The sequence below is a fragment of the Camellia sinensis genome, chromosome 10 (assembly GCF_055761805.1).
Source record: "Camellia sinensis isolate YWXY chromosome 10, ASM5576180v1, whole genome shotgun sequence".
In the NCBI taxonomy this organism is placed as follows: domain Eukaryota; kingdom Viridiplantae; phylum Streptophyta; class Magnoliopsida; order Ericales; family Theaceae; genus Camellia; species Camellia sinensis.
This window is the reverse complement of record NC_138970.1, coordinates 104,867,924-104,895,765: the sequence shown is the minus strand read 5'-3', so window position 1 is coordinate 104,895,765 and position 27,842 is coordinate 104,867,924. Positions and strand designations below refer to the sequence as shown.

At 34.8% G+C, this 27,842-nt stretch overlaps 1 protein-coding gene across 3 annotated transcripts; it reads left to right on the top strand.

Moving 5' to 3' along the window:
• Positions 1-27,842, top strand: LOC114259380 (uncharacterized). Of its 3 annotated transcripts, none has more exons than XR_014342454.1 (3): positions 1-135; positions 12,097-14,378; positions 27,478-27,842. XR_014342454.1 is itself a non-coding variant. In XM_028199384.2 (2 exons), exon 2 carries the CDS (start codon positions 12,097-12,099, stop codon positions 14,254-14,256), a length of 2,160 nt encoding a protein of 719 aa, XP_028055185.2. In that variant the 5' UTR covers positions 1-135; the 3' UTR covers positions 14,257-14,618. The 3 variants fall into 3 exon arrangements, 1 of the variants encoding a protein (XP_028055185.2); XR_014342453.1 differs by having other exon boundaries at positions 12,097-14,394; XM_028199384.2 differs by lacking the exon at positions 27,478-27,842 and having other exon boundaries at positions 12,097-14,618.

Below are 27,842 nucleotides of genomic sequence, written 5' to 3'. Positions count from 1 at the left end.
AAATGACCCATAAATAAATTGCTCTGTGCTTGAGAGAGAGAGAGAGAGAGAGGGAGGGAGGGAGGGGTGATTCTAGAGAAGAGAAAGAGCAGCAGGTTCACAGACAAATCGTTCTCAAATTGTAAGCAGTTACAGGTATATTAGGGTTCTGAGCTTTTAAATCTCTCTTTTCTCTATACGCGCACACACACACACACGCACACACACACATATATATATATATATATATATATGTAGCTTAGGTAAATGACCGTGTTTCGATTGCATTGATTATATACGATTACACCATTTTTGGAAATCCATTGATACAGATGGAATTAGTTACATTAAGTGTAGATACACAGAAATGCGAATTATAAATGCTTTTGGTTTATGCTTACAAGGTGTTTGATGAATTATCTCTTCACATAACTATGTAACAATCTTTAACTACTACTTTTTTCGTGAACCATATAGTTATATGTAAACGAGGTTTGTTGTTTACATAGAATTTTATATGTTGGCGTTACCCAATTTGATGTGTTGGTTTGATGCTGAATAATATTGGGGAGCAATCATGTGTGTATTGTTTAAATGTGTTTTCAAATATAATTGTTTATTTATTTATTTATTTTGGATATGCAATGATCTGAGACATAATTTTGGATGTGAAGAATGCATGAACAAATGGTAGAAATGGGGAATTTCTTAAGTAGGTTGTTTGTTACCATTAGAAGGGTCTAGTATCTGCTAGAGTGATTTTTTATTGTGTGATGGTAGAGTGATAAGGTTAGGCTTTGAGAGTTGAAGGTGAAATGATTATTGTATTGTCAATTTTGATAGATTTAACTCTCAGCCATCCTAAGATCACTCTATGAAAAATCACTTTAGAGATCCTGACTCCTAGTACTATGTTACTTGGAACAGGATATTTTCAGTATGTGAAAGAGGATTGGGAACGTGGTTACATCGGATTCTCTAAAATGTGGTACAATAGGGGTACATCTATTTAGATTAACTGTTAGATTTTAAGGTACTTTTAGAGAATTTTTTTATTTAAAAAAAAAAAATTAGATATCCATTAAAATGCTGCATTTTCTTTTCAAATTTATCATGTCACAACATATTTCTATGATCATTATGACCCATTTTATATGTTTTGTTATACCAAAACTCCACTCTCCTTAGATTTTAGTGTATTATATTTGATTTGTTTTTCCTTATAAGGTAACTTCCTTTACCATCTTGGAATGAAAGTGTAACCATGTTTCGAAACATGTGTTCCGAAACGTAAATCGCTAGTTGGTTTGGTTTTCACAACCTGTTTTTAGAATTCTTTTCTAAAATACTAAAAATTAATTTTATGAAAAAAATAAAGAAATACTCATAATTTTCATATAGTTTTATCTTTTAGGGAGTAGAAATGATTTCAAAAATATCTTTTTCTTGTTTATTTTTGTCAAACTAATTTGTATTTTTTCAAAAAAATTTTGGAGAACAGTTTTTGAAAATCAAACCAAATAGTGGTAACATTGGTCTAGTATAATAAAGATTATAATTCTAGTATGTACTAGTGACTGATTTTGTATCAATTTAGAGGATAGGGTAGGCATAACCATGGTTAAAAATACCGGCTGGTTTGTAGTGAACTGGACAGTTTGTAATGGGTTTTTGTCCCTCTGAGTCAAATAGTCATGGGTTTCCTGTTGAGATTAAGGCTTGTTTTGGGTATGACTTATTTTTTAAGCTTTTTTGCTTATTACAAAAAGACGTGCAGAAAAGTAGACAGGTGATGTGACCCAAATAAGCCAACAAGCTATTTATTTTTTTGTGTACACAAAACAATTTTGAATATTGCAATTGAACTGGCTGGTTCCTGTTATGAATGCCAAATCGGACTGATTCACGGGTTAAAATATAAAATTTTGACTGCATTCTTGCTCAGCCATGTGTTCACTAGGCTGTAAGCGCCTGCAATATAACCTAAGCAATATAACCTATGACTAATGTGTTTTATAAGAGATGGGCCTACTCTCTTCCTTGTGGCTAACTCATGTGGGACAACGGAAAGTGTTTGAATGCTACATGAGGCACTGATGCAACCTCATATATCTTATGCAAGCAATGTGGGATTGCTATTTGCTGATCCACTTGAGAACTATTTATTTTTTAGGTAATTAAGGGTTGTTTGGGATGATTTAAATAAGTATACTTTTTGACTTTTTACAAAAAGATGTACAAAAAAGTAGAGAGGTAATGTGACCCACATAAGTGTACTTATTTAGTTTATATCAAATAGTGCCTTACTCAAAAGTCCTATTTGTAAGGCTGGCATTCCATTAAGTCCCCTGCTTTATTGTTTTTAACCAATAAGGTCCCATTTTCAAAAGATTTATATATATATATATATATATTTATGATTGTTTTACCCTTATAAAAGGCGGAAGGAATTGAAAAGCGTCAATTCGTTGAGTGCTAAGAAAAAATTATTTAGTGTTCCATGTGCACCACATGATAATGTTATCCACCAATTACCAAACATTATGCCCCATACACCAACACAAAATTGTAGGCCCCACCCTCTCCACCAATCATAGCTCTCCTGGGCACTGCCTGACCATGCCCCAAGAATACCAAAGAACTTTTCCTAGCTCAAATGGGCAATACTGATGTGACATTTACTTTATCTTCTTTTTTTTTTTTTCCAAAACTTAAAAATTTCGTAACTTTTATTATACACATTTATTTTTAATAAAATTTATATTTCTGGAGTCTACACAATGAGATCTATCAAACATGACCAATATTGAATATAAAATTTTATAAAAATAAAATATAAAATGTTGGTCTGATATGACCTAGTTGGCGAGCAATCCTAGTTCGCGATAGAGAACCAGACAGCACAAATTGAGAAATTTTTTAATTTTTTCCAAAACTAAGAACATTATCAATTTTTTTTTTTTCAGTTTTAAAACTAAGAATTTTTTCAGTTTTGCACAACAATGTTCCATATAGTTGTTTCGCTAACTAAGAAATTTCTCAGTTTTATTAGTTTCGTAATTGAGATATTTCTCAAATTGTTTATGCATGTTTGTGTGTGAGAGAGATACTTTATTTGTTTAAAATTGAAATATCTGGTTAGAAATTGAAAAAATTGTGCTCTGACTTATTTCCTAATTTTTTAAACTGAGAAGTTTATTCAAACTGAGAAATTTCTTAGTATTAGGAATCATATATTTTAGATGAATTTCATAGTTGCAATCTAATTTTTCAATTTTTGAATAAAATTTATGGTAGCGTTTGGTAGAGTTTTTTAAATATGATTTGAGAATAGAGTTATATTTTGAGTTTGTGAGTTTTGGAATTATGATTTGAATGTGGAAAATTTGTTTGGTTATGAGTTTTAAAAGGAGTTTTGAATTGAGTTTTGGAGGGAGTTTTGAGTTTTTGAAATTAGAAAAGTTATTTGATTAAAAAATTTATAACTCATAACCAAATACACAACCCAAAATTTTATTCAAAGCTGATATAAAAATTAAAAAAATTCTGAAAATATTTTTTATTTACAATATAAAAATAACAGGTGCCCAAAAAAAAAAAAAAAAAAAAAAAAAATCTGTTCCCGTCAACTGGTTGGACGTCCGAGGGGATGTTCGGGAGGACAACCGTGTAAGCAAAATTTTCCTGCCTGGAAAGGAGTTTTCAAAAGTAGGTGTAGAATTATAATTTGAAAGTTCAAAACAAACACCACACTCAAATGAGTGGGTGAAAATGTATTTGGAACACATAACCAAACGTAGCCTATAATTTTTTAGTTTAACTTCCTCATTTTAAGTATGTTTTTTATTTTTTTATTTTTTTTCCCCTTCAGCTTTGTATGAATTTTTCTCTCAGTTAACTTACCCAAATATACTTTATAATAAAAAATTAAACCAAGTAAATATTGTAAATCTAGAAATAAGTTTAGAAGACCTACTATTAAAAATGGTCTAAATTGTAAATTTATAATAAAAAAATATATTTTTAATTTTGCATAATTTTTTATTTAATCTTAGTCTTGTTTGAGAGATCTCGTTGTGTTGATTCTAAAAATATAAATTTTATTAAAAACAAATATATGTTGTAAAAATTGTGATATTTTGAAGTTTTGAAAATCAAATTAAATATTGCATCATCATGCTCTTCTATAGACAATCATAAATGATGAGCAATCATTGTTTGGAGAATAATTCTGACTATTAAAAATTTAATAGGACTTGAAGGTTTAAAAAATCTTAGTTAGGACTTAATAGAGTATAAGTCCATAATATGGGACTTGTATGTAGATGCTTCTTTATTTTTTATTAATAATTTGCAAAATAGTGCTTCTTGAGTATACAAACAATTGATGCCAATGATTAAAATTAATACATGTAGTAGCAAGATTAATATATGATTGAGTTCGAGAGAGTTGCTGATGATTTTATATAGTCCACGCTTGTGTCACCCGATTTTTGATACGTATCACTTGATATTACCGATACCGTTACATATGACTGATACCATTACGTGCCCTGTTACCACGATTTAAAATTGTGAGCTTATCTATTGACCTACGGATTCTTTTATGTTTAGTTTTGTCCAATTTCCAAAATGCTTAAAGAATGTAGGTATATAGATGCACCATAGTAAGATGCTTAGTAGCAGGAATTGTTCATGTTGCTCGTGATTCTTCCTCAGAAGCGCGATTCTGTGCTTCTGACTTAAATTCGTTGAAGAATCACGATTTTGATGCAAGAGAAATGCGAATCTGATCACGAATCTGTCTTCTTCTCAGTCGGAGCTCCATTGCGGGCCATTGCAAGACCTTCACAGGCCATCGCATCGCAGACTTCTTCCTTCCTCCTTGCTGGTCTTCGTGAGTCACACACAGGCCATCGCGAGTTCTCTCTCCTCTTCGCTGGTCTTCGTGATGTTTCTCTCTTCGCTGGTCTTCGCGAGTCGCACACAGGCCATTGTGACTTCTCTCTCCTCTTAACTGGTCTTCGCGATGTCTCTCTTTCTTTCCAAGTGGTTCACAACTCTCTCTCTCTGATCTTCTCTTCTCAGATTATATAGATATAAAGATATATATATATATATAATATGTATTATGTATATATATATTTTTTTGTTTTTATAAATTATAGTTATGTATGTATATATATGTTTTTATTTACGTATTATATATAACCTTTATAAATTATATATATATATATATATATATCTGTTTTAATTTATATATTATATATTACCTTTGTAAATATATGTGTATTTATTTATATATTATATTTATTAAATTAATGTTATTATGCTATTTTCTTAAGAAAATAACGTAAAACAAATATTTTTTAACAAAAATATTTTAGAATAAATAGATAAAAAAGTAATAATTAAAAAAATATAATCTTACAATATTTTAATGAAGGTATATAATAAGAATATAATTAGAATATTTTAACATATAATTTTTTATACTTATTTATTTATAACATGTATAGTCCCATAAAAAAATATAATCTTACAATATATTTTTATATATTATTTAAAATATATACTAACGCTTCCAACTAACGATTCTTGAAACGTTTATGATTCCACGCTCTCGCTCCCGCTCCCGCTTTCGCTTTGTGCAACTAAGGTAAGATGGCACTCACACTTCACCACAAAATGTGCTTCTTATGATCTTCATAAATCTCACAATCTCCAGGATCAACATGTAGGATTCATTTCCCCCCAATTCACATGTAATATCCAGTCTCCTATTTACTTGAAGGATCTCGATTCTTCTAGGATCTAAGCCCACCACTAAGTGATGTTGATCTCATAAATGCTATTTATCTCCAACTTACACTTAGTTCTAGAATAACCTAGGCCTGGAGCAGTGCCTAGGATCTCTACTTGGGATCATTGCAGGACTTGTGGCTTTGAGGCTAGAGTTAAGGGATCATCAAGGTCCCCGATTAGGGGAACTTCACCAATCTTAGATAAGAGAGGTTTTGCTACGACATGTGATGAACTTACATTGCAACCTGCAACCTGTAACCATGACGTATGGTCACATGCCTGACGTTCGTACCATGGATGCATGATCAAGAAATCTCATAATGCTGTCGACCTACTGATCATGTTGATGTGGTCGGAACATAAGATCATTAATGGATCAAGACCTTGATATCGTCAGGATATTCCTTCGTATCGTCCAACCTAACATGCCTTAGCTTCCTCTACGTAAAGAGGTCGCCCCAAGCAATGAATCAAGCAAACCACACACTTCATACAACTCTCTCTCTCTTTGGTATAGAAGACCACCACTGCCGCCCTCTCTCTTCTATGGTTGCCTTAGCTCTCTCCTCTTCCACCTCTAGTGACCCCGAGCCATCTAAGTGCCTACCATCTTCCTAGATCAGTTGTTCTCTACATCGGACTCGATCATCTACAAAGAAAAATGGAAATATGGAAAAAAGAGTGGATTTTTATTCATAACACATCTTAAGCAGAACTTGAAAACAGTTTTATATAGGAAAGAATTGGTTCGGAAATATGGTAAAAAATTAAAATATAAATAATTTTACAGATGTCAAGCCAAAAAAATTAACTATCTAATATATTTTTTCGGTATTGATTTGCCAGTATGTTGTAGCTCCGTGCCAAAACGACCAATATGTGAACTAATTTGAAGAGCGAGCTCCCATGTATATGAATTAGGTTTTCCAAGCTTACAAGGATAATGTAGATGGGCCACCTCCCCCTCTCAAATTTATGAAACAATTGAATGAAGGGTGCAGAGTCCCTGTATAATTTTGGGGAATCTTGGAGGGAGAGATCTCTAGTAGTATTCAACCTCAACTTCTTTTCTCCCTCTTCCCCTTCTTTGTGTGTGTGTGTGTGTGTGTGTGTGTGTGTGTGTGTGTGTGTGTGTAAGGTAAAGAGAGATCATTATCCACTAGCTATGAAGCACGAGTGTGGGTACCGATACTGGTACAAGTATGTTACGGGTGCTCCGATACAGCAAGACCTAAAAAAAAATAGGATACGGGCACGATTGGGGTACATCAATAAATTTATTATTTTTTATAATTTATAATTTGAGATTCAACCTACAAATCAAAGTTCAATACCACAACTAAAAGGAGAAATTACAAAACCAAAAAAGAAATCATAATTCAACAATACTAATACCAAAGCAAAGTTCATAAGCTATTTTAATGCCATTAAATAGGAGAAATTACAAAACAAAGTTTCATTCCAAAAGCAAGCTAATAAAAATTTGAAAACTTGAAACTTTAATTTTTTTTGGTTGAATAGAAACTTCAATTTTAACTTCCATCAACTTTATCATTTAAATAATACATTTTTCATTTTTGGTACATCAAGTAAAGGATTTGCAATTTTAAGTAGATCAGAACTTTTTAATAAATTAAATGTATCTCCGCCAATGTCCCATAGTTTGATGTACCCATTCTGTACCCACAGAGTACCCAATTGCCAAAAAATGTATAAAAATGCACCCGGTACGTATTTCGAATACTCGGTATGCATATAGCACTATCGGTACGCATACCAGTACTCGATAAGTACTCGGTACGAGTAAGGCAACGTTTTTGGAGTACATGTGCTTCATAGTCCACTAGCATATAATTGTCTTAATATGGGCAAAGCTTGTATTACGTTCTCACTATCAAAGGGATTCTTCTCAATCTCGACAAAGAGCTTTTAATGCTGGAAAAAAAAATATGCATTAATGCGAAAGATGGTAAATTTTTTGGTATTTTTCAATTCATTAAAAAAAAGAAGGGAGAGTAAGAAGAAGAAAAAATTAATTCAACCTATAAAATGATTTGGATCTTTTTACAGTTCTAGACAGAGTTTCACCTATAACATAAGGTGTAACAGGACAGGAGCGATGTACTAAACAAAAGAACTTACTATTAACTTTTGGCCCACACATTTCTTGTATTATGATTCCTGATTGATTTGGCAAACACATTTCTTGTATTACAATTCTTGATTGAAACATAGTAAATGAGGGAATTTCAACAATTGAGGTGAGGTTGGAAAAGTAAAAGACCAAAAGTGACCTTTTATGTCATGACCCTAGCCCGCCCCAAACAGGAAGGCGTTGTGACCGGCCAGTGGTCGTAGACTACCAAAGTCCTAACTTTCAAAACTAATTGAACTCTTATAATAATTGGGGCAAATCTATTCCATTTACAAGCGTGGAAGCCATTATTTTCTTATATTGTAACCATTTAAGACATCAATTCAAAGCAGTGTATAACTATATGAAATGAAAGCATACATTTTCTTTGGATTATTATCTTGAATACTACATGGATGATACAATAAAAGTAGAGTACATTACATATGACAAACTTTACAAATCCAACACAAATATACAAGATTGTCTTCTAGCAACTTCCTTTCATAATTGAGTTCTTCGTCATCTATATATATATATAAGGGAGAGGGATGAGCCATTGCACAATGAATAATATTATAGTAAGTGGTAAGTGAATGAGTTCCAAACCATTTACAAAACATAGATATCATATCGCATTTCGAAAAGCATTCAAACATTTCTCATAAGAATATTTCATATTCAAAACCATTAGAACCTCTTAATAGAATAATTGGCTTGGGTACCAGTTAGACAACGCCACACCTTTAGGTGGTTGATGAGATCTCATAAAGGCCATGGTCCATGATGTCGGCCCCCCATGACTTAGGACTATCTAAGGATGCATTGATAGATTCAATAAAATATAGAATATTCATTCATTCGGAAACAAAATAAGAATTTCACAAAATCATTATATATCATCAATGTTTTCAAAAATAATTTTCAAACATAACTCTACGATAATATTACTCACAAATGGCTCCTTGAAGGAAGGGTTTACTCATCCGAGTGTTTGACCTACACAAAGCATAAGTAAGACATTGGAAACACTCAAACTAGCAAGCTTCTAAATTCACTTTAAGTATTCTAACTTAACTTAGTGTTTCTTAATATTTTCTTAGATTATCCAAGACTTTTCTAAGCCTAATTCAAGTCTAAATCAAGTGTCAAACATGTATCGAATGCATGCCTAGAAGCATCCTAGGTGATAAGGCTTGAAAAATGTCGAAGTGTGCCGAAAATGTACGTTGAAGAGCCTTAAGCATTCTACAACAATTTCATATGCTATGCATTGAAAAATATCATGTTTAGATGTTTAAGGTTTAAGGAGACAAGAAATGAAAGAAAACTTAGTTAGGAGAGGAATTAGCATGAAATGGTTAGGAAGAAAGTGAGTATCCTTCACTAATTTAAACATATCTTTTTGTATATTTAGAATTCGGGATGTGCGACTACCACCATTGGAAACTAGATTTCTGGGGCTTGAATTTAGACTCAAGAATCGCTTAAAAAACTGAGTTCGAATGAGAGATATATGCTCATTTGAAGTTGCAAGGTGTGACATGAAAGTGGGCTGAAATAGGGTTGGCCGCATGTGTGGTGGCTTAGCCGCTCGAGCGGGCAGATTGGATTCTGTAGCTCACGTGCCCGATGGTGGCTATTCAAGCGCCCGACTAGCAGAATTCAAGTCTAGTGAATGTTCTTGGTGTCCTTGGTGTTCCAACTACATTTTTTTTCACCTGAAAGCCTCAAAACATGTTGTATGATGTACTAAAACATGAAAACATGATGCAAAGTTCATGAAAACTCATTTAAATGCATGAATTCAAAGTTAAACTAATCAAAAACAAAGTTCAATTCAAGAATCCCTCAACTTAGTTTCTTTTCAAAACCCTTTCTTTCTTTCCCTCATTTCAATCCCTCAAAACAAGATTTTGAGACTTCAAAGTATAAACAAATGATGTGGGTTTTGTAGGAAAACATTCATATGTAATCAATCCAAAGTAAAAACAAGCCAAAACATGATTTTTTTACCAATTCTTCAAACCCTTTCTATTTCCCAAACTCTTTCCTATCCTCTTCAATTTCAATCTCTCAAAACTTAGTTTAGATGATTTTCTAACTAGATTATAGCAATAATACAATAAAAGGGTGAAATTCCTTACCTATTGATAAATTTTCCTTAAATTTGAAACTTGAATTTGTTGTTCCTTCAACCCTCTTTCTTCTCTTCTTTCTTTCCTTCTTTAGTCTCTCTCTCTCTCTCTCTCTCTCTCTCTCTCTCTCTCTCTCTCTCTCTCTCTCTCTCTCTCTCTCTCAAGTCAAGTTAAATGAATCTCACTTAATTTTCGTTAATCTCAATTAATTTTTTGACGAAGTGTCTAAAATATTATAATCATTAAATTAAAGCTATTAAGCTCCTCAATTAAGGTTTCTAAGGTGTCTAAATGTTTAAATTTCAAGTTCGAAGTTATTCCCTAACTCAATATTATTCATTAAAATTTTGTACAAAGGCTTTCCTTAAAATTGTTCTAATTTTCCCAAGTCTCATAATTTTAACACATATTTCTCTTAAATTCCTTATCATTTGTATTCATTTTCTAAGATTCCATCTTAATAATTCATATTTCTATCTCATAGAATATCGCAAGGTAATTAAATTAAGGTAAATATTCGATCATGTTATGTAAAAATGCTTTCGGTGTGGTATATATTTGTTTTCTGAGTTTAAAAAGGTGATTACTTCCTTACTCTTAACAGTCGATAAGGGAAATTCATTAGTTCAAAGCTTCTTAACTACTCATTTTTAATCTGTACTTTAACTATTTTGTGTAATGAGATAGCTAATTTGACTCAGGGTATTCAAGGATAGATAGCAATATAGTTTTAGAACTGACATTCTTTGGGGTGTCACATTTACTCTTTGTTTGGTTTGGAAAATTTAAGATGGAAAAGGCACAGCTCAGAGAGAAAAGAGAACTATGAAGATAGAACTAGTTTAAAATAATTTTAGCAATAAGTGGATGATGAACATTGGCTAGGTCTTGCCATTTCCGTACCCGTATCCTATTTTTCTTAGGTCCGCACCCGCACCCGTGCTTCATAGTCCATTAAAGGATCCTAGCCCAAAATGCTTAGGCGTTCAGTTTAAAAAAACTCTCGAAATCTCTTTTCCCAAATTTGTTTCCACTAAGATGGAGAAACAGCTTCCTACCTGTTATGAATACATAGTAGCTTTTGATGCCACCAGCAAAAAAAATAAAATAAACTTATAATGAAGATGGAACCACAAAAATATCCCCAGTTGTCTCTTAACACAAACATTTTATATAAGGAGAGGGAATGATGAACCCAAAATATAACACAACACAGATCTTGGAACCCAAACAGTGCAACCAAAAAGATTTTAAAAAGTTCAAAACACACTCCAGATCTAAATCAAAATTCAAAACACAACCCCAATCGAAATTCGAAACATAACCCTCATTTTGTTTTCGAAAAAAATAAGAAATTACATACGAGGGTACTAGTTAGAGGCCAGTTCTCATCTGTCAAAAACTTGTTGGAGCAAACAGATCCTTTCCTCGTCCTTTGGGGTGGCGTTCTCTGTTCACAGAGTTGACCTAACAAGTGTAGGAATGGCGATGTCGTTAACAACGGAGAAGGATCGTTCAAATTTTAGACATGTTGGATCAAGAGATTGTTTGATTTGCATAGTTTTACCTCTTTACCTCTGGATCTTGGTGGAATGGAGTTTGAGTCCACAACTTATGGCTTTTCTAGTGGCTTCCATTGCACTTGTGGGTAGGTATGGTTGTGAGAGAGCAGGGGGATGGGGTATCGGTGTTGTTGTGTTTTGAAAATAGATGACTGGAATGCATCTTTAAAGCCATAAAACTGACCAGTGCTATGATATTGCCAAGTTGTGAGATCAATCATTTGCTTTGGCTGCTCTCTCCATATTCTTTTAATCTTACAGATTACTGTATTGGAAAAGCATGACAATTTTGTCATGTAGGACCATAGAATATCTGTTGACAAGTATTAGCCTTTATGTGCTGCAGCTATGAGCTTTTGGGTGTTTCCTTGAAGCAATTTCTACACATAAAAATTCGTAATACAGAATGCAGCCTCAGTTATATGTTAATCCACAATTATGTTTTCTTGTATGTAATTAGTTTTTTTTGTTGTTGCAGATGTCTTTGCATCTAGGTAATCTATCATCTCGTGCTCATAGAGATAAACTTGAGCGTGTTTTTCGGAGGTTTGGCTTGTGTAATGTACAGCTGAAAGATGGTTTTGGGTTTGTAGTTTATGACTTCCCTACAAATGCGGAGAAAGCTTTGAGAGCACTTCGTGGCAAAAATATCTGTGGGGAGCCAATTACTCTTTCATGGTCGAATAGACAGCCTAGACCACTGCAGAGATTTTCAAGAGGTAACAGGTCTTATGAGACACAACCTGGAAGAAAGTCTGCCAGAGGAGAAAATTATGGTAATCGAGAATTGGGTTCAAAAGGTCGACAAGATTACAAAATTGGTTTTAAGCATCCAGTTAATGATGGTGCAAGGCTTAATTCTGCTGACATGGTTGATGAAGTGACAAGCAACCATCAAAACAATATCAAAGAATACAAAGGAGAGAAACACCATAACTTGAGGGAAGATTTGCATGATGAAGGCGATAATGTTCAAAGAAACCTCATGGACAATGACAGATGGGGAGAGAGAGTTGGTGTCCCATCAAATGAAATTGAGGTTGAAGGTGGACTGGAATTTGACCGCTATGAACCTTATGATGATGACGATGATGATAGGAGGGATGAGGATGGAGACCAGCAGGTGACACATTCAGGTAGTTCACCAACTTTGAGAAAATCTCAAGATAAAATAGGGAGAGAGCAAATGGGTAAGGGAGCTTTAAGTCATCTTGATGATCTAAAATCTCACCAGACTTGCTATATTTGTGGGGAATTGGGTCACAAAATGCGTAGATGCCCCCAAGAAAATGTGTCACGGAGAAAGAAGTTTAGTAGGTTTGATCGTAGGTGTGACAACGACATGAATTTTAGAGAAAAAGTTGAAGGTGATGTGAAAAGGCTTGGATCCAAGCCCCAGCGGAGGCTGGTTATAAGTAGAGATGCTGTATTGATGAGGCGACACGAGAGTAATGGGAAGATATCTAGATTAAGAAAGCATCGGAGGTTGATAAGGAGTGGTAATTCTCAAGTGAAAGAAGAAACTTGTAGAGGAGCATGGAGAAAGGACTATGTGGAGAAGAAACATAGTAGGAGAGAGAATGGGACTCCAGAAAGACGTTATGCAAAGAAAGCAAGGGGTTCAGTGTCATCTCCTGTTCATTCTGAGTATACTGCATCTAGATCACTGTTGCTTTCAAAACCTTCAACGTTTGTATCTGGGTCTGGTTCGCATTCGAGATCGAGATCAATATCTTCTAGAACATGTTCATCTTCTAGGTCAAGGTCTGGATCAACATCACAATATTCTGGGTCTGGAAGTTATAAGTCCAGGGCAAGGTCAAGGTCCAGCTCTCCTACATCATTGTCTGTATCTGTATCCCTAGGTCAGCCTTTACCATCTTCTCCGAATAAGATACATATGAATCAGAAGTGCTCTTTGGTAGATGCCACTTGTCCTGAATCAAAGGAGATTTGGGTTGAGCAGGCACAACTGGTAGAAGGGGATGCTGGATCGGACAATTCTAAACTTGAAACTATGAAAGTTGCAGTGGAAAATAATAATGCAATAGCACCCTTCAAAGTGGAAGAGCAAACAGAGAAGGATAATGATGAGGATAACAACCGTGCTATTTCCAAGGGTTCATCTGAAGTAAAAAATTCTTGTATCCCACTGTTAGGGAAATGTGATGTGACTGTTGAGAGTCTGTCACCACAGAGTTTGGGAGAGATGAGTAACATTCACAATTCTGATGTGCTTGTCACAGAACAGGTGTTGGTACCAACCAAGAGGTCAGATTCTGAAGCCCTCATGATAGAACATTTGTCTGCACCAATGGAGAAGCCAGATCCTGAAGCCTCTGTAAAATCCAGCACTTCAATTCCCACAAGCATCTCTTCAGAGGAGTGGTACATGGTTCTGAAACACTATGGCCTGGATCACCCAGTGGAAAACGAAAACGATTTACCTGTAGAGGCTTACTTTGGTACTGCTCGCTTGTGGCCTTGGGAGATCATTTATTATAGGAGGCTTAGGAAGGGCCCTATTTCTACAGAAAATTATTCTCGAAGGATTGCTCAGAATCAACAGTTTGGTATTATTGATAAATATATAAGAAGCAGTAGTGGATGGGGAGAGTTGGGCCAAGAAAACTTATGAACAGCAACTGTTGACCTGGCAACTTAACTGTTTTTTCTGTAGAACCTCATTGTGGATCCATTTTGCCAGACTACTAGTGTAGTTTGCTGTTTGCATGCAAATTTTCTCCAGAGTTTCTCGGGGTAAGACTTTGAACAGGTTAACTTTCAGAATAGTTTTGATTTGGTCAGTCCTATGTCAAATTGTTTAAATCCATTTTAATACTTCTTAAGAATGTGTAGAATGTTGTTGGAAAGGATATTTTATGCTAGGTATTAAGTGTGTTGTTATTTTAGGAGATATTACTGATTTAGTTTCTTTCTGTAGTGCGAAAAAGTAATACTTTCTAGTTTCTATTCATGCCAAGGAGTTTACTTTGCAGATGTTACTTTCTTTAACCCGTTGAAGCTTTATGAACTCTCATTTACATCTGAATGTGACTATTATTATTGTTTTTTTAATCTGAACACTTGTGCAACATCTGATAACTCAAATATCATTCCATAGGCAAGAAGCATAAACACTTCAAAATCGGTGCTGTGTCTTACATTATATGGGACTTTGACACGCTAAATGGCATGTCAATTTGTTTAGTTTTTATTTTATAGGACAAATTGAGAGACACTTAATGGACTTGTGTGTCCTGTGTTTGAACACGTCTCAGGACGCCTTTTTCTTTTTTAATATGGTTTTCGAAAGCTGATTTGGGGTCAAGTAAAATATATGGAAACAAAGAGGGGGGAAGTGGAAAAAACTAAAAATGTACCGACACATACATTGATATCGCTTATACCATCGTGTCCCAAATTTATATTCGTATACCTAACAAATAAAAAAAAAAATATATTTTTATATCCCCACCATGTCCATGTCCTAATTTTTTAAAATCCACTGTGTCCATAATCTTGTCCATGCTTCTTATGAAGGATGCTTTTATGTGGGTGGGGCTTCAGTGGGTGAAACTAAGGATGATCCGGGTGTTCCTTTTCATCATGGGTTGGACATTGATAGTTATAGTTCATCAATTTTGGATCTAATTCCTTTGTCGATGCTCCCTCGTACAATGTGGACAATGGGGATGTCATCAATAAAAACCTATGGTTTACTTCTCATTAGATTTTGACGCTAATGGAGTATTTAGTCTCAAGAAGGTTGATAGACAAAAAGACAATCTTGAGGAGTTTATGTTAATCATAAAAATGATAATGGTGATTCCTTTAGTCATGATCTGATTGAATACAAAGGTGATTTAGTTTGGGTGATGTTAGAATTGTGAAGTATATATATATGTTATTGTTATTTTGTAATACATGGTTATTTTGTACTGAGAATTTACTATGCTTTTTTTTTATACAAAAAAAACAATTTAAGTGATTATGTAATGTAAAAATTTAATATATATATTGCAACCACACAACCAAAAATTTTCATAGAATATATTAATAAATAAAATGCTGTAACGCGTACCTAGGCACTCCCCAACCTTACTCTTTTGTGTGTCTCGCCCGTCCCGGTCCTTTCTTCTCGCTCCACCTAAAATGCACACTTTTAAGAAGGTAACATGTCGTGTCTGACACTAAGATTGACAGTGACATTGACATTGACATTGACACGACACTAATCAGACATTTCCCAACAATTAGATACACATGAAACATGCTACAAGTTTGAATAAAATAATTTAGAATCCAGTTTATACTTGTTCTCTTCATTTATATCTTAAAAATTATATCTTTGACTTAAATATTTATATATATAATACATGACATGCAATAATGATTTATTTTTATATATGAAATAATAAATATATAAAATTATATATTTTGCATGTGTCCCTCACATTTCGTGTCCTATATTTTTTTGAAAATTTTTGTGTCGGCATATTCTTGTTGACCTGTCTGTGCCTTTTTAGTGAAACACTAGTGGTATAAGGAAATTATAGTGTTTCTATCAAAATACATTAGAACATGTCTAATAAATATATCAAAACAAGTTGCCGACACAAATTTAGAATTTTTCATAAATTGTTTTACAATTTATTTTTAGAAATAATGTGAAAGGTTGTGTTTTACTATATCACTATTGTTACTAATATCAAATTAAATTTTTAGGCCTTATTTTGTTGGGATTTTACTTAGAATTTTTTATACGTGAGTTTGATAAAATTGAGTTATTTGACAGTATTTGGCTCATAGAAAATTTTATTTTATGCCACAATAGTTATTTTATGGAAATGACTATATAAATCTCAATATGTTTAATTAACCAATTATTAGGCTTCTATACATTTAGACAGATTTTGAATTGTGCTCCAATTTTTTTTTTTTAAATATATTTTCAAATTCTTTTGTTGCTTTTGGAATTTTTTTGAAATGCTTCTGAATTGTTTCCAAAATGTTTTTGCCTCCTTGCCAATCGAAACAACACGTCGAAATGAAATTTTGATCCTTGACTTCCACTCCTACCAGCTATTTCCCTCACACTTCACGCAACCAATTTTTGTGACTGATGAACTAAAGCTGCCTCTATGAGCATGAAAATCGTTGCCATGACACGCCACTGTCTTCTCGGTGAAGCCATTTCCATCTGGTCTGATAATGTACTGACAATGACCTCCGATTGACCACCGAGGTCCAATGACATATCGGGGAAAATCTTGTTTTTGAAAAGATAGAAAAGCTCCTCAAACTTCTCTGGATAACTGGATGAGGTCTTCCATTGATCTGGGGACAACATCATCTCAAGTTCCCCAGATTTTCTAGGGTTTCTGATGACAGTATGTCTTCATTTAGCCCCTCCTCCTCTCTCTCTCTCTCTCTCTTCATGGGAAGATTGGGGAGGCAACTATTCTTATACTTGTTCACACCTTGTAGTTGAGCTGAGGTGAGCCAATTTCTCTACTGTTATTTATTCTGTCAGTAGCACAGGAGCTGTTTGGAATTTAGCAGAGTCAGATATTTGTGTCAGGGTTTAGTTTTATGTGCAAATGAAACACTTCCACAATTAAACTGTGTTGTGTGATAAAGCTTACATGAAGTCCAGGGATGTTGGTCCTTGAAAGTTGAAACTGTGTCAAATCTTGTTGTAGATGAAATACAGAATTATACTTTCTGGCCTTCAGGTTCATTTTGGGGAGTCTTTATAAGATATCCCACACAAAACTTTGAAACTTTTGTAATGGATATTCTGTTCTTTCTTTCAAACATGAAGCAAAACTTTTGAAGTTTATTAATGAACAGAAAGCCTTAAATGAATATGATCTTGGCATGTTACGGACTTCACTAGAAATGTCATATTTGATGTGAATAAATGTGAAGATGCTTGCTCAACTGTTTGGTCAAGTTGCAGAGGGTGTATGATCCAATCACTATAGTACCAAGTGAGGAACTCTGCCATTGTATTTTTACTACAAAAGCTCTTTTATTCATTTTTTTTCTTCTGATAATTGCAATAGCACTTTTGTTTGTATGGGACCTTTGATCTTGCATGTTGTAATCCATCTATGAACTTGAAAAGATATTAAGATTTTGACAGTCAGTGTCAAATACCTGAAGAAGATTGTTCTGTTTAGCTCCACTTAAACTAGATATGACCAGGGTGTATGGATGGCTGGTTGGCTTAGAAAGTACAAGAATAATTTACACAACTAACTCCAATAAGCCATTTTAACCATGACAAGGAGTTATATTTTTTGATTCTTATTTTTAAAAGAATAATAAAGAGACATTGAATGGATAGAGTAAAGTTTAATGCTTGCAATATTGGAGTATTGCATTGTTTAGATGAGAAACGTGACAGCTAGCAGCTCATGATTAGGATGAATAGGCCTTAAGATTATGAAGAGTTTTTGTCACGACCCTCAACCCGCCCCTAGAGGTTAGAGTGATTGACCAGTAATCATAGATTACCTACAGTCTCAAAGAAAAAATTTCAAAATATTTAACTAATATCGAGGGTCTGAAGCGAAAGCAAAACATAAATAACATTATCCATTGAGCCGTGCATACATGATAAGATTCAAAATGTACACAACATCTCATCACACATTATAATATAGATACAGGCATATATTTAATACATAACCCAAGATCACACATAGGACATAATAAACACTTGACAAATGAAGCTTAACATAGTTTGACCATAAACAAAAGCTAAAGCCTTGTCAAGGAGGCACTTCTTCGGTGACTTGTCAAAAAGTAATCTCTAATGGCGATCTTCCAGATGCTCACCTACATATATATATATAGGGGAGGGGGGTGAGCTGAAACCTAATTAGTAATAGCAATGTAAAGGGGTCAATGAATGAGTCTCAAATTTTAGAAAACATTCTTATCACATTTCTAAAATCATTCAGAGATATAACATACATAAGTTTCATCAAAACTTCTCATCAAATAAATTATGTGGTTTATCTAATAGCATTAAACAAATTTAAGCTTGGCAGAATGACCTCTGGTCCAATGCATGACAGAACGACCTCTGATCCAATATACAGTAGTGTACAAAACGACCTTTGGTCCAATACATAGCAAAATGACTTTTGGTCCAATATATATATATATATATAACAGCTGTACAAAACGACCTCTGGTCCAACTTAAAACAGATAAAGATAGAACGACCTCAAGGCCAACATATAATTTTCATAGAGAATTTATAAAAATATGTCACAATAAATTATCAAAGGAAAACTCATTCATTCATATCAAAATATAACTTCAGAAAGCATATCATTTCATAACGTTTCAGAAAATATTTATGAACATATCTTTACAATTATTATTTACAGTGGGTTTGACTTGAATATTATTCATTGGATGTCCAACCTACACATAGCATACAAACATACACATCGAAACGTTATATTGTTCTCTTGGTTGAATCTTCGTCCTCTTATTCTTTCTTCTCAAATAAACCGAATTCTTACTTTGCTTCTTTAACTAATTAACTTATGTTGGTTTTTAGCTTATTAATCCTAATTGAGCCATAATCATGCCTAGGAATGCTCGGAAAGAGATGAGGACAAAAATACGAACAAGATGCATTTAGTTTAATTTCTTACTCAAAACCCAGTTTCTTCATCATCTTGCTAAAACCATTCTAATTTCACGAACATGATTCCAAAACTCTCTTAATTTCAAGGTGTAGGGAGATTAATCTTCAACATTAAACTTAGAATCATACCTAGAGTCTTGATTTTGCAGAATTTCTTGCCCCTTTCAATTCCTCTTCCTTTCTTCAAATCTTGGACTTTTTCTCTCTAAAGTTGAGTTCTTTCTCTCTACAATTGAACTCTCCAGCACACATAGCAAATGAACCCCTTCTTCTTGACTTTGAGAAGTCATCAACCAAATAATATACACAAACACTCAGCACAATACACACGTGCACACACTTAGGGGCTCCAACAAATCCATTTACATGCACACACACACACACACACACACTAAAATAATGTTCCAGCACACACAGGCTACAATCCTCTACACACCACTTCACAATTAATCACATGAGTAGGATTAGCTTAATTAAACCACACTTGGTCTTAATTAATCTTGATTAGCACACACCTTAATTCATCATAATTCTCAGATAACTCAATTAGTCTAATTAACCTCAATTAAGGCCCAATTAATCATAGTTAAGTCTTTCAATCTGAATCAGATTTTTAATCATACTCTCAAAAGGCTCCAAATATTAAACTAAACTTATTAAGTTTATCAATTTTGGTTTCTCAAATCGTTAAAACCTTCAATTTTTGATCAGACTCAAAATTCATATCAATAAATTACACATACAAATTAGACACCTCACAAGCAATTCCAATTCAGAATAATCACAATTTTCAATCCTCATAACTTAATTAATTCCAATTAGGTCTCAATTTAATCAAATCTTAATTTTACTAAACTGAATCGAATATTTAATTTAACTCCTATATAGTTTAATACATGAAATTAAATTGATTCAAATCATAAATTTTATCATCTTAAGCCATTTAGGCCTTCAATTTCTAATTCCGAAATAAATCCTTAGCAAAATCATATACGAATTAGATTCAATAATGCTCATAAATTCCAAAATTAAATCCAAATAATATGCAACTAAAATTCAAATCTCCGTAATTAATTAAACACATAATACTATGCGCGGTGGGGTTGTCACAGTTTCATTAAAGATGAAGGATGGTCATTTATAGATTGCTTGAACGTTTATGTTGCTATTTGGACAGAATCCTTTATTGTGTATATCTGACTTCACATTTGCTTGCATGTTCAGTTTTTTAAGGTAAATTTCCTTGTCGCAGTTACCATACTTGGAGAATCTCCTGTTCCCAATCAATTAATTTTTGCACCTCATTCATTTGTTTTAGTGTGTTTCTAATATTTGAAGAAAGAAAACTAGACAGGAAGACCAAGGAACTCTTATTATGTCTTTGGATGGGTGAAAGGGACCACGCTCTCCCCCCCTGGGTATATTTTTGGATTCTTTTAAAAACTTGGATTCTTTTTTTTAACCCATTTTGGGTATATAGTTACGTACATTGCTTGTACATGCATCTAGCCTCCTTTGATGGTGTTTAATGCAATGCTTCCTTTGACAATCATAATGTTAAGCTAATCATTTCAGATCAAGCTAAGCAAGGCTGAAGCATAAGTAAATCTGTGATTAGCTGTCACAATGAGTGTGCAACTGATTCACCAGAATTAGTTAGAACTACACCAGAGTAACTACAGTTAGTTCGGTTTGGTTAAGTATGTTAGAATGTTAGGAGTTTTAAGAGAGGAAATACATCTCAGCTGATGTATATATATATGTAAGACTACTGTATTGATTGATTGAGAATAAGAAATTCATTGATCTTCCTTTTCTTTGTGGTATCAGAGCAGTGAAAGCTCTCATGTCAAGAGCATCGATCCATGGAGACACAGACTCCTTCATCATCTTCTTCCTTTTCTTCAATCTCTACTCCTATTCCTCCAAATCTCTTCTGATTTCGAACCTAAGCAATTTCATCACCATCAAATTAGATTCTTCAAATTTTCTGTTGTGGAAGAAACATATCTATAATATCCTCAATACAGCTGGATTGCTAGGGTTCATAGATGGATCTACCTTTCGTCTGTTGCCACGGATCATTGATTCAACCAATCACACTCTATTGAATCCTGCTTTCAAGGGATGGAAGCTCATTGATTCACATCTACTTACATGTATTTCTGCAACGATTTCACCTATAATATTCTCTTCTGTGATTCGTTGTGTGACTAGGAAGCACGGATACAGATACGGGATACGAATACGGCGATACGACAAAATTTGAAAAACTAGGATACGGGTACGGCGGGGATACGTTCATAAAAAATATTATTTTTATAATTTTTAGTAATGCAGTATGCATAAAAATAAAACCTAAACAAAAGACAAATTGATAAAGAAGAAAGATTCCTATAAAACTAAGAGTCTTCAAGGTCAATAGGTTCAACTTGTTCCCCTTCATCAGTGAATATCACAGGACCTTAGCTAAAGCCAAAAAACCATTCTTAAATAAAAATTTCATTAAATATACTTTTTTAAGTCATCAATGATAACCTGGGAAGCACGGATACGGATACGGATACGGATATGGCGATATGGGGATATGGATATGGCAATACGTCAAAACTTGAAAAAGTATGATACGGCTATGGCGGGAATACGTTCGTAAAAAAATATATATTTTAATAATTTTAATAATGTAATATGCATGAAAATAAAACTTAAAGTAAATTAATAAATAAAGAGAGGGATTCCTATTAACCTAAAAGTCTTCAAGCATTCATCAAACATTCAAAACTAAAAGCAAAAGCGAATGCAAATGCAAATGTAAATTAAATATCATCCTTACATGCCAACACCAAAAAAAGAATGAGAGTAGAGAGAAGAAACGTGAGAGAGTGAGAGAGCGAGAGAGAAGTGAGAGAGACAATAAGGATACATCAATTTGACAAATTCTATTACTTTAACTCTCACTATATTCCTCTTATCAAAGAACCAAACAAAATATTATAAGTAATATGTAACTTCGAGTATCTGATACTTCAAAATTAAGTATCCGATACTTCAAAATTAATTAAAAAGTATCCGATACTTTTAAGAAGTATCCGATACGTATTCGCGAGTATCCAAGGAGTATCGGTATCCGATAAGCATCCAATACGGATACGTCTCCCTTTTTAAAATATCCATGCTTCATAGCTGTGTGAGTAGTTGAGAAGTATGGCAAACGCTTGAATGCCGATTTGCTTCGCAATCATGCTCACATATTCACCAATTGAAGACAAAATTACTCGTGATTTCTAAAGGTTCACGATCTGTCGAACAATATCTTCAAGAGATTCATGACATAGCAGATTAATTAGCTCTTGCATTATCTCCTGTGGCTGATGAAGACCTGGTGTTGTATTGTATACATTGAATGGTTTACCAGAATCCTATGATGCTTTCAAGACATCAGTTTGAACTAGATCTTAAGCTATTATTGTGGAAGAGATGTCATTTCTGTTGTATTCAGAGTCTATTCACATTGAAACCAAACTTAAGCCCTCTTCTAGTTCCAATCTCACAATGGCTTTCTCTGCCGTCAAAGGTACCAATTACTCTCAAGGATCCTCTTCAAATTCAAGGCTTTTTTATCACAACAACAATTCAAGATAGTCTAGATCTTCCAGTCAGTCACAATGAGGTCGGTTCTATGGTTCTAGCCCTAATCAGTCCCATAGAGGAGGAAATAACAGATCTGGTAACTATGGATCTAGATCTAACTCCAGTAAATCTGGTGCAAGTTGTCAAATTTGTGGTTGCACAAATCATACTGCTATTTATTGTTACCACGGACTGAATTTGGATTATCAACCAAGATCTGCTTCACATTCTTATTCTGGTCCATCTTCTATCAACAACAAAGCTTTTACGGCTCCAGGCACTGATTCCATTTCTACTTCTCCACAATCCAAGTGGTTCATTGATTCCACAGCCTCTTAACATATGACAAATATCTTGACAATCTGAATATTCATGAACCATATCAGGGAACTGATCAAGTGACGAATGGTGATGGTGCTTCTGCCTATTCACAATTCAGGTAAAGGTCTTTTACCTACACCTACACATAGTTTCTGTCTCAATAACCTTCTTCATGTTCCTCATCTATCATCTAATCTGTTGTCTGTTCATCAATTAACCAAAGACAATCATTGCGCAGTCACCTTTGACTCAAATTCCTGTGTTATTCAGGACAAGGATACCAAGGCAATTCTTTCTAGAGGTCATTATTCTCAAGGACTCTTATCACCTTCCAGTGTCTTCTCCAACTTTTCCTTTCCCATCTACCAATGTCTGTCTTACTGCTACTGCCACAAGCTCTATTTGGCATCGAAGATTGGGCCATCCTTTCTTCTTCCAAGCTTGATCATCTTGGTTGCAGATTTAAGCTGAGTTGTTCTAGTAATGATTTTACTACCTTGTGTGTTTCATGTTCTGTTTCCAAATCACATAGACTTAGATTTTGTTTGTCCAATTCTACCACCAATAAGCCCTTATCACTTGTTCATAGTAATGTTTGGGGGCCATTTTCTGCTTCTTTGGATGGTTATCACTATTATGTTTTGTTCATAGATTATCAGAGTCATTACTTGGCTTTTTCCACTTGCTAATAAAAGTGAAGTGTCTTCTAAATTCTTACTTTTCAAGTCTTAAGTTGAAAAACAATTTGACACTTCAATCAAAATCCTTAGATCTGATGGTGGTGGTGAGTATGATAACCATAAATTTCATGACTACCTGGCATCTCAGGGCATTCTTCATGACATGACTTGTCCTTATACCCCTCCACAGAATGGTATTGCGGAAAGGAAACAAAGACATATCATTGAAACCACTATTACATTGCTTCATCAGTCCTCTTTACCTCTAACCTATTGGTTTGATGCTGTGACTACCTCTATCTTTCTCATCAATCGCCTTCCAAGCTCTAAACTTCGTTTTATTACCCCATTTGAAAAATTATTTAATCGTTCTCTTGATTTTTCCTCTCTTCGGGTATTTGGGTGTAGATGCCTCCCTTGGTTCAACTTTATACTTCTCACAAACTACAACCTAGGTCTATTCCTTGTGTCTTTTTAGGTTATCATCCTACTATCAAAGGGTATAGGTGTCTTGATCCTTCTACTGGCAAAACTTACGCTTCTAGGCATGTCATCTTTGATGAACACGGTTTTCCATTTGCTGCTTCCATGTCTACTTCTTCCTCTCTACCTCAATTACATTCTTTCTTTTGGTGCCCTGTCATTCTCTTTCACCTCAGCATTCTCCCTCTCCAGCTCCTCCATACCACGCCTCTCTCACTCACTCTTCTCCATCTCAGGTCCCTCCAGCTCAAGCTTCTCATTCTCAGGCCTCTCCCATTCACTCCGCTCCTCATGTTTCCTCTCAGGCTTCTCCTCAGAATTCTGCATCTCAGCATTTTCCTTCACTGAACTGTCGTCCTATGCTCATGAGGTCCAAGGCTGGTGTTCATAAACCTAAACAACAACTGTCTTTCAGTCTCTGTTTCTTCCTCTTCTTCTTCCCCTGCTGTGCTCTCATCTAGCCATCCAATTACAGAGAAACCCTTCAAACTCCTGAATGGACCAAACCTATGCTTGAAGAGTATCAGGCCTTACTCAAGCAAGTACCTGGTCTCTTGTGCCTCTTCCCGCTGGTAAATCAGCTATTGGTTGTAAGTGGATTTTCAGGCTCAAAAATAATTCAGATGGGTCTATTGCTCGCCATAAAGCTCGACTAGTTGCTAAGGGCTACTTACAAGAGGAGGGTATTGATTTTGTAGATACTCAGTCCTTTTGCTAAGCAACCCACCATCAGAGTTCTTTATCTTTGACTTTACATCATCACTGGCCCATTAGACAACTCAACATCTCCAATCCTTTCTTACATGGAAAATTGGAGGAGGAAGTTTACTTATGTCAGCCTCCTGGGTTTATCAGTTCTACTCTTCCTCATCATGTTTGAAAGTTGCACAAGGCTTTATATGGGCTTAAACAAGCTCCACAGGCTTGGTTCTCCACTTTTCATGCTCATCTGACTTCCATTGGCTTCAGGGCTAGTCATTGTGATAACTCCTTGTTTGTTAAACAATCTTCTACCTCGCTCACTGTGGTCTGAATCTATGTGGATGACATCCTCATTGCTATATCAGATTTGTCCTTTATTTCCCCTTTAATCACTCTCATGCATGGTGCTCTCTCGTTAATTACTTTTTAGGTATCTCCATTCAGCCAACTAACTCTTGCTATTTCCTCTCTCAGTCCAAGTATGCCATTGACATTTATCTGAAGGGGGCATGTTGGATTGCAAGCCTTATTCTACCCCAATTTCTCTCAAACCTTCAGTGCAGGAATCTGATCTCCTTCCTTTTTCTAATCCATCTTTATACAGAAGCTTAGTTGGTGCTGTACAATACCTTTTACTATTATCAGACCTGTCCTCTCGTTGCCTGTTAACAATGCTTGTCAACACATGCAGCATACGACAAATGGTCCTTTTGCAGCTCTAAAATGAATTCTGAGATTTCTGAAAGGCACGTACTCCTCTGGTCTTACCTTTTCCCCTAGCTCTCTTCAGCTGCAAGGGTTCTCTGATTCAGACTGGGCTGGGAACAGTCAAGACCGGAGATCTACAACAGGCTACTGTGTTTATCTGGGTGACAACCTTGTTTCTGGGTGTGCCAAAAAGCAACCAACTATTGCTTGTTCGTCCTCTGAGGCTAAATATTCCGAGCTCAGATGGCTGCACATGTGTTGTTAACAGATTAGCACATCTCTATGCCTAGTCCTCCTACTTTGTGGTGTGACAACTTGTCTGCTCTCAGCTTAGCTTCTAATCCTGTTTTCCATGCCCCCTGCACCAAGCACATATCATTTTGTTCGTGAGAAAGTTCCTGCCAAATCCCTTGCTGTCAGATTTGTTCCCACTCATCTACAACTGGCTGATATTTTACCAAACCTCTTCCTACTGCCGGGTTTCAGTTTTTAAAATCCAAGCTCATGGTGGTTCCTACCCCCATTCAGATCAAGCTAAGCAAGGCTGCAGCATAAGTACAAGGAGTGTGCAACTGATTCACCAGAATTCGTTAGAACTATGCCTGAGTAACTACTGTTAGTTAGGTTTGGTTAAGTTTCTTAGTATGTTTGTTAGGAGCTTTAAGAGAGGAAATACACATCAGCTGATCTATATATATGATGTAAGACTACTGTATTGATTGATTGAGAATAAGAAATTCATTGATTCTTCCTTGTCTTTACATAACTGGCAGTTGATGGGTTATTTGCTTCGAAAATGCCCAAACTGTTTCCCTTTTTCTTAACAGCTTGTACCAAGTTCAATTGCAGAAGTTTAAGAGATATTGTGGCAAAATCAACCAAAACATATGGGTCAGGAGATTTTTGGCTTGTAGAGCAGTAGTGTTTGGCTTTTTGTCAATCAGTATTTTCCCAGCATTGACTATTAATATCTGAAACATGTACGGAGTATTAATAGGTATCTGAAATGTGTAATTCAAAAGGATGGTCCCATACAATACAAGCCTTTAAAATGTAAGACTCCTAGTTCTGTTCTCATATGCATCAGATATTTTGTGGAAGAAGTGATGCTGGGTCAATTCTCTTCTTTCTTTTCGTGTGTTTGTGTGTGCGCGCACAATTATAGTAGAATATGGTGCTAATGTAGTTTGGATTTATCTCAAGGAGAGGGAAAGAACTCTGTAGTCTGTTTTGTTTGATCCAAATGCTAATATGTGTGTGTGTGTGCGCGCGCGCGCGTGTGATATGAGTTGTTTTGTTTGACATTTTTCACTTAAAATAGATTTTGACCCTTTCTGTCGTGGTTCGCCCTTACCCCTATCTATTTTGTGAAGTACAAATGAATTTGATTGTGTTTAATGTTGCTGAACACGAGTTTATGAGGATAGTCCGGTGGTGTGGGCCTTGACTCCCTGCTCATCTGCTGGGGTTTGAATCTCAACCTCCCCTCCCGCTCTTCCTCAGGATAATATATTATCTTATTATTCGGATGTATCAAAAAAAAAAAAAAAAATTAAAAAAAATAAAATTGTTGAGCCATGGTTGAGTGAAAAATAGGTTTGGTACTGAGATTGTCTCTGCTATTCCAGAATTTGTTTTAACAAGGCTATAATTGTGACAGAATTATGAAGCGTTCCATCTTAAGATCTGCTGGGTGAAAAGGGTGGATTCTCTGCCAAAGATTGTTTTAGTGAGGTTTGGTGCACCAACAGCTCCCAAGTTTCTGAATGAAGATATGTCAATTCCAGGGATTGGAGCTTGGTAACTCTGTATTGCAAATGATGTGTTCAAAGTCAAAAGGGAAAATTCTATTTGGGGTGTGTATTATATGCCCCTGTTAGAGTCTTTGTGATATTTGCTTATGATCTAGTGAGGTGTTACTTATGACTTGATTATAATTTGGTTATATACATTATAGTATTAGTTGTGAGTTATTGTGATATTGGTTATGATATTATTTTATTATTCAAGAGCTTTTTGGATATA

Excerpts from the sequence above, each read along its gene's own strand:
- LOC114259380 (XM_028199384.2), top strand. The coding sequence starts at position 12,097 with ATGTCTTTGCATCTAGGTAATCTATCATCTCGTGCTCATAGAGATAAA.